The sequence below is a fragment of the Danio rerio genome, chromosome 4 (assembly GCF_049306965.1).
Source record: "Danio rerio strain Tuebingen ecotype United States chromosome 4, GRCz12tu, whole genome shotgun sequence".
Classification (NCBI taxonomy): Eukaryota; Metazoa; Chordata; class Actinopteri; order Cypriniformes; family Danionidae; genus Danio; species Danio rerio.
Window position 1 is genome coordinate 38,772,099 of NC_133179.1, and position 7,994 is coordinate 38,780,092.

A 7,994-nucleotide genomic window follows, 5' to 3' on the forward strand; every position below is an offset into this window, starting at 1 on the left:
CTAAAAGAGGGGACTGAGAGAACATTTTGTCCTCTTTTAAGTGTGCTTGCATGAGAAGCAGAAGTGTCTGTGGTATTTTGTGTGTGTGTGCATCGGAGGTCTGAAGGTCAACGTCTGGTTTCGGTCTTGCAGATATCTTCCACACTGGAAAGTCCCCGCTATATATACATTTCTTCTTTATTCTGTTTGTATAACATGCCCATATTAAGAGTGTCTTCCTTCTTCTGTATAACTTTTAAAGGTCAGCCCACTATGTATATATGTCCCTGCTCATCCTTATCATCAGGCTTGCAGAATAAACCATTCTAACTACAGTTTGGTCTCTTCTCATGTCTCCGGGTCGACCTGCTGAACTTTGCTGAATCTGGTGCCTAATATAGGGGAAATCTTACAACGAATTAAATATAACAAGGTGATATCTATTTAAGTTTGATTAATTGTGCAACATTTAGTCATTTAGCAGACGCTTTTATCCAAAGCGACTTACAAATGAGGACAAGGAAGCAATTTACACAACTAAGAGCAACCTTACCATTCAGATGTCTCAGAGGTTAAAGTTTATTGGTTTACACTCCCAAAAGATATCCACAAATAGGTCTTTGGTCAAGTTTTGAAAGCATTTATCTGATTTTCATGATGTGTCAACTGTGAATTTCAGAGCGGTCACGTCCGTAACGAAGACAAGTCACGTCCGTAACGATAGTTTTTTCTCATTAATGCAAAAATGAAAAAGTAAATAAAATGAATTATATATGTCACATGCAGAGCCAACCCTTATCCTTTTGACTGTTATATATTTTTTTGGCTTCTGCATTTTTATTCAAAGAATTTTCACAAAGTATGTCAACTCACATACACACATACAAACTCATGTTTTTTTTTTGTCACGTCCGTAACGCATTCATTTTGCCATCATTTTAAATATAAAACACCTGCATAGACTGATATTTTTTGATGCCTGAACTCCATGGTTAAGGGGTAAGAAAAATTTAAACATATATTTCAATATACTGTTAACATATACCTTCTCTGAGTATACATGTTTCATTTTTTTTACTGCAAATGTCACGTCCATAACGCTGGAATCAGCCATATATAATATATACATATACACACACACACACACAGACACACACACAGACACGCACGCACACACACACAGACACGCACACACACACACACACACACTGCTGCTGACTGCTCCTGCAGAGGATTCTGGGTAAATCTCTTGTCAGTCTTCAGCTCAGTTTCACTGATGATCCATAACTAACATAAAACCCAGCACAGAGCGGCTCAGTGAATGTGGTCTGGACTGAGTGGATGAGGCTCATTGTGTCTCTATAGATGTTGTAGAAGATCAGAGTTCCTGCACTGTGATCCACAAACACTCCTATTCTCCTGCTGAGCGGCTCTACTGGGAGATCAGTGTGTGTGTTATTGTGTATGAATGAGAATCTGGAAGAAGAGCAGCGCAAACTCCAGGACTGAGCATTATATCCAAACACACACTCAACACCTCCTCCCTTCCTCCTGATGCTCTTATATGACACTGATATACACACAACATCATCTCCACTCAAGTCAATCTCCCAGTAACAGCGTCCACACACACTCTCTTTGCACAACACCTGACGACAATAATAACCATCAAATCTGTCTGGATGATCAGGATACGGCTGATTCTCTCTCACAAGCTTCACCTCTCTGTTCTCCTCAGACAGAATGAGTTGAGTGTGTGCTGTGTTTGGATCCAGAGTGAGGAAACAGACATCTGAACACAAGAACACACACATTTACAACCACAGCTGTGTGTGTGTGTGTGTGTGTGTGTGTGTGTGTGTGTGTGTGTGTGTGTGTGTGTGTGAGAGAGAGAGAGAGAGAGAGAGGGAGAGATTGTGTGTGTGTGTGAGTGAGGGAGAGTGTGGATGCGTGTGTTTTTGTGCACATGTGTTTACTTCTCTGTGTGTGTGCGTGTGTGTGTGTGAGTGAGAGCGGGATTGTGTGTGTGTGTGTGAGTGAGTGAGTGTGTGAGTGTGTCTGTGTGTGTGTGTGTGTGAGAGAGTGAGCGTAAGTGTGTGTGTGTGTGTTTGAGAGAGGGAAAGAGTGTGAGTGTGAGGGAGAGTGTGTATGCGTGCGTTTGTGTGCACATGTGTTTACTTCTCTGTGTGTGTGTGTGAGCGAGAGAGAGAGAGAGAGCCGGATTGTGTGTGTGTGTGTGTGTGTGTGTGTGAGTGAGTGTGTGTGTGTGTATGTGAGAGAGTGAGCGTGTGTGTGTGTGTGTGTGTGTGAAAGTGACTGTGTGTGTGTTTGTGAGAGAGTGAGCATGTGTGTGTGTGTGTGTAATGTAAATGTAATGTGTGTGTGTGTGTGTGTGTGTGTGTAGTCATACATTTGTGTAGTCCAGCTGTAATCCTCGTCTCTCCTCCATGATCCAGACTGTAAACACACACAGATTCACATTCAGTCAGTACACAAACGTCAGGTTATAACACACACACACAAACATACACGCACACACACACACACACACACACACACAAACAATAAGACATGTGGAATGTGTGCTGAATGCTGGATTGTGATTGGCTGATGATCTCAGTGCATTAATAACTGCAGTAAAACAACATGAGTGTGTGTGGAGCTGTCAAATCAGCTTCTGAATGACACACAGAGCTTTTAGATCAGATGTGGAAACAGAAAACAGAATGGAAACACAGAAACAGACAGATATAAAGACTGAAGGATTCATTCAATGATCAATTGACAAAAGCGCAGCACAATAATAAAGCAGAATTCAGTGTTAAATGACTTGAAATATGATGGAGATCTTCATCTTCTGTCAAATGCCTCTTCATCATCTCCAAACAGACTCAGAACTCAATCATTCTGAGCTGAGAGTGTGTGGTTAGTGATATGAGACTTGCTGGAATCACTCATTTACACATTTACACATTCACAACTGTGATGACAAATCTGATTCACTGTGGAGCTCAAAGACAAACACTGGTACTGTGTGTGTGTTATATACTTTATATCTTGTAAATGCAGATATTTAAATGTTTTTAAGCTTTTAGAAAAATATATTTTCAGTTTTTTGTAATCAATGTAAATTTGTCATGGATTCTTCCTGCAGTTAACTGTGTATAAAACACAAATAGACGATTGAGAAAATAGATTAAACATTTTTGTTGTCTGAAAGCAGGGTGATTCTTTAATTTAATATATAATATGGTCAGATATTCCTGCCTAAAGATAATTCAGAGGGCTGTCACATTTAAGTAAAAATCACAAAAACAAATAAATAAAAATGTCTGTCAGGAAAGAGTTAAGAGCATTCAGCGCTACAACATCAGTGTTGCTCCACATACTTGAGTTTGTCCAGTGTGTAGTTTGGATCCTCCAGTTGTTCAGAGAGCAGCTTGACTCCTGAATCTCCTGGATGATTGTAGCTCAGATCCAGCTCTCTCAGGTGTGAGGGGTTTGAAGTCAGAGCTGAAGACAGAAAACCACAGCCTTCCTCTGTCACCATACAGCCAGACAATCTGCAAACACAGCAATAGTCCACATCACACAGTTGGACAATCACACATCTCTTTGTGTTGTGAAGATGCTGACTGCTGTTTCTGCTCATGTCAACAGCAGTGATGAACACACACATCCTGATTAGCTCTCCTTATTGATCGAGCCCTGATATAGAGCATGTTGAGTGTGTTTGCTGATAAGGACTCGACATCATCTGTAGAAGTGTACAGAGAAATAGTTCATAAGACATCACATGAAGCTGTAAAGTTTGCTGTGAGGAATAAGACACATTTGAACTCAGAAGGAAATCTTGAAGTATAAAGTGTAATTGAAAATGAGCTGATTTCCATTATTTATCTTTAGATAATCTTTAGATCATATTTAGATTATATTGTGGACAATATTGCAAATAAAGTAAACACACAAACTCAATCTATTGGTGTCTGTCTCCTGTCTGACAGTCACTAGAGCTGTAGTCAATCCACCTTTGTAGAGTCCAAATATTAACAAGGCCAAGACACTTCTTCAGTTTAGATAATAAGACTGTCATGAGACTTTTATATGTTTTCAGGAAAACAGCAAACTTTACAAACATAAACAAAATATATATATATAAACATATAAAATAAGAGTACAAAACTTAGAGGCAATTCATCTAAATATTCTATAAACTAGAAACAAGACAAAAAATCTAAGTAAGAAAAACATTTTTTTTTGCAGTGTAAATAATCAATAAATACACTGATTAACTGTTTTACAGTCATATCTTTGTATATAAGAAAAAGAATTAGATAATTCAGCATTTGTATTTTACTCAGTAATGCTTTTGAATATATTTGCCTTTACACTCAGACTTGTATAGATATGAATACAGTCATTGCCAATCTGCCAACACACTGAGTGGGGAAAGGGGCTTCATATTACCAATATGTTAAGTCAATATGTAACTCTCTTTTTGTAGTTGCTGTTGAGTGGAAAAGTATTTACCTCAGTGTCTCCAGTTTACAGTTTGGACTCTTCAGTCCATCAGAGAGCTTCTTAACTCCTGAATCCTGCAGGTCATTGTTACTCAGGTCCAGCTCTCTCAGCACACAGTTTGAGGATTGTAGAGCTGAAGACAAACTCTCACAGCACTCAACAGTGAGATTACAGCTCTGTAGTCTGTGTAGAGGACAAACACAATATTGATGTTGAGTTTGATATGTACGGCACTTTACAATGTTGTGTGTGGAGCTGAACAAGCCCACCAATCATGGTGAGGTATATGGCTCTCGGGGGAGGGACATCAGCTGAACTTGACGCAGGCAGAGAAACATTTTCAAATGAGTGAAAGTTACAGCAGCGTTGCCATGGAGTGTTTTCCTCTCTGCCTGCTGGCTGCCTCGTTTCTATTGGGCAAATGCAGACATTCGTCCAGCGCATTTCATTTCACAACACTTAAAAAAGTTGTGTAAGCTGCTGCCCAGCAGGACTTGTATATAAATCAGTACGATTACTAAGAGCGTTGGCAACAAATTTCATAATCGATTCGTTGTGTTGCACAACACGGTAACACTTGATTGTTAAAAAAAACCACTTAGGTCAACGCTTAGCGGAGTGAACATAGTCTCTTTCGTGCACTGATACAGAGTTCAGCCCTTATAGACAGGGATGAGGAGGAAGGGAGTTCAACAGCAGGTGTGTTGGCTGGTGCTATGCCAGAGAAAGACGCGTCATATCATCACAATTATGCAGCGTTTTAACCACCTAATGCTTATTTTATGTTTTAGATAAACATTTACATGTAAATACAAACAAGCACTAGTAAAACAAGACATTTAGAGTTTGTGAAACACAAGAAAGTCTATGAAAGTCTAATAATCCATTCAAATATAAATTGCTGATGTGTTTTATTCATATCAGATACACATGGCTACAAAGTTGAATCTATTCTTCTCTAAGTTCACCAGACACTCACTTGCATGTATTTTGGGAGCAACTGGTGAATTTGTGTGCTGAATCCTGCGTGTTCTGTTTTTATGAACTGCCGCAAGTAAACATGGCGACGGCCATCTCACATTATAGAACAAGATCACTTACACGTTATTGTGAATTGAGATATCAGGTAGCTGATGACAGGATGAGCAAGCGTGTGAATATGTTGAATTAAAACAGAAAAACAAAACTAAGTGAAAGGGCTACATCTTTCATACAGCGCTATTGTGGTTGCAGTGTGTTACGTGACAAACATGACGCGTTGCCATGGAAACATTAAAGGGTGAACATTCTAAAAGAATGATCGCCTAGCAATTGGCTCCTGGATCCAGAATATTTTAAATCCACCAGCAAAAGGTAGTAAAGCAGCTGTAGGGACTCAGTAATATTCTAAGTTAAAAATCAGCAGGTTGGAAGCCTCATTGTGCCCCCCTCATCTCCTTCTTAATTAATTATCTTAATTCCAATACACTCTTCTTTCCCCCTTTATAAAACAAAGGATGTGTTGTCGCCACTGGTTACTGAGTAATGGCCTATTGGGGAAATCTGGCCATTTTGCCCCTCACATGACTACATGAATTAACTCCTACACCCAAAGAAAGAAAAAATATATATGTGTGTCTCTCTGGGTGCGTGATCTCCCACCCCTTTTCCTGTCCAGAGTAAATAGCTCCCTTATTGTCTCGGCGCAAAAGCCTAAGCGATCTTCGGACATTTCACATTTAAAAGTGTGTTTTGCTTTAATGTTTGATTGCTAATAGTTGTGTATGTTTTACTATGTATTTAGGCAAGTGTATTCACTATAGACCAATTATCATGTTTGTAAACATTCAGGATGCGCGCGCAGGGAGGTGGCAGAAAGCAACCGGGAGCCCTAGCATTTACAGCAAGGGAATGACATCAGATGCGGTGCAGAGTTTGTTGTTGTCTTAAAAATAACATATATTACTTACATATTATATATATATATTGTTTACATAATGCTTACAGCATATTATAACAGCTTGTCACCCAGTGACAAGCACAGTGATTCAGCAAAATTAACGTTAAAGTGAGCGGCGTTCATCTGACAGCTCCATTTGCGATAGCACCCTCCCAATGGATATTGGATAAGACAAAATGACTGAGCATTCAGCCCGAAATATACAATCTCAATGAAGCCAGTGATTTTAGAAGAGAGAAGTTAAAGGTCTACAAGTCTTTGGATGGCAACAATTTTGTTCTTTGTGGTCATGTGCAAGAAATGCTCCATGATGACCAGATTCAAGAGCTAAACACCGCCTAGCCAAAGACAAGGAAACAAGACGGAGCTAACGTTATGAGGCCTGGGTAATTAATCACCAACACGCAAAAAGACTGCATTCTGACAGTGAACTTCACCTGTACGGCAGGGTATGTAAACCTACACATAAAGGTAAAGTTGGTTTTATATTCGCACATTCAGACTTTCTCCTTAATAATATAATTTCATAAAAATATTATTTGCAAACTCTAAATAGCAAAATTATATTAGCAGCAGCCAATGACTATCAAAATACAACATTGTTCACAGTCAAATAAACAGTGTTAATGTTGTTTTCAAGTCAAACTTGCAGGTTTTTCAGACTGAATATTCAAAGTGCCGTGGTAAACAATATAGGGAGAGTGTCACAAGTTGTCACTAAATGAATGTGTGAATATAAAACTAAGTTTACCTTAATAAATGTAACCTTAATTTCACGTTTCATTCTTAGCATTCAGTATCAGCAGTTTAATTAACCACATGTAACTGTTTTTGCTGAAATCATTTCTGGAATCAAAAATGAGTGATGATTATGATTCAGCATAGCGTGAGCTTACCTGATATGACATGAGAACTGCAGAGTCCAGCATTTCTAATTAGCTCCTCACTTCATTCAGCTCCCTTTTAGCCAAAGACGTCTGTCGGTATTAAAGCAGTGTGTGGTGTATGGTAAAAGTTAAGTTTTCTATTTTTGGACTCGAATTCAGGATCCTACCGCAAAACACGACATCTTTCCCACTGTAGCCTGTCTGTTTTTCTGCAACCGGGGACCCGTGTGACGTCATGTGTGACGTAGGTTGGTAATTGGTCTATAGGGTGCATGTAAATGAAACGTTGTAGCATGTGTAACGCATGTAATTAACTGTATTTAATAAAAGCTGTGATGTCTGGTGTCAAACTGAAGCTATAAGGCTTAAATGGAACATTAGTCTAAATGATAAACTGTATCTGCAGATATTAGTTAATTACAGAGCTTCATTGAAGTTTTGATAACAGTCAGTAAAGTTTTATGCCTAAGCGTGATCAGGGGTCTCTCACTCCAGGGGCGTAGACAACCAGGGAAAAGAGAGGCGTGGTCTCGCTCAGTAGCCAAGGCTATTGGACAGTAACAGAGTGGGCTGGGCTGAACTCTGCCCATTCTAAAACTTTATTGACGTTAACTTTTTTACGTCAGTAAAACTTTTTTTGACGTCTTTTTGCTTTGGATTCACGAGGG

At 39.2% G+C, this 7,994-nt stretch overlaps 1 protein-coding gene and 2 long non-coding RNA genes across 3 annotated transcripts in view; 1 reads left to right on the forward strand and 2 right to left on the reverse strand.

Moving 5' to 3' along the window:
- LOC141381752 (uncharacterized) overlaps positions 1 to 7,994 on the reverse strand; it is a 537,547-nt gene that overhangs the window by 105,244 nt on the left and 424,309 nt on the right. The gene's annotated exons all lie outside the window — the stretch shown is intronic.
- Positions 1 to 7,994, forward strand: part of LOC141381781 (uncharacterized) — a 157,920-nt gene that overhangs the window by 7,192 nt on the left and 142,734 nt on the right. The gene's annotated exons all lie outside the window — the stretch shown is intronic.
- On the reverse strand, positions 531 to 4,776 carry LOC137491427 (tripartite motif-containing protein 16-like). The gene is made up of 5 exons (XM_068220613.2): positions 4,766 to 4,776; positions 4,510 to 4,683; positions 3,369 to 3,542; positions 2,390 to 2,436; positions 531 to 1,771 (listed from the first exon to the last, which is right to left on the reverse strand). The coding sequence occupies exons 1-5, from the start codon at positions 4,774 to 4,776 to the stop codon at positions 1,239 to 1,241; spliced, it is 939 nt and encodes a 312-aa protein (XP_068076714.1). The 3' UTR covers positions 531 to 1,238.

What these genes read in the sequence shown, in the direction of transcription:
- LOC137491427 (XM_068220613.2), bottom strand. An exon ending in TGTAAACTGGAGACACTGAG is followed by an intron (nt 3,543 to 4,509) that starts GTAAATACTTTT and finishes CTGTGTTTGCAG; the next exon opens with ATTGTCTGGCTGTATGGTGA. An exon ending in TACAGCTGGACTACACAAAT is followed by an intron (nt 1,772 to 2,389) that starts GTATGACTACAC and finishes TCTTGTGTTCAG; the next exon opens with ATGTCTGTTTCCTCACTCTG.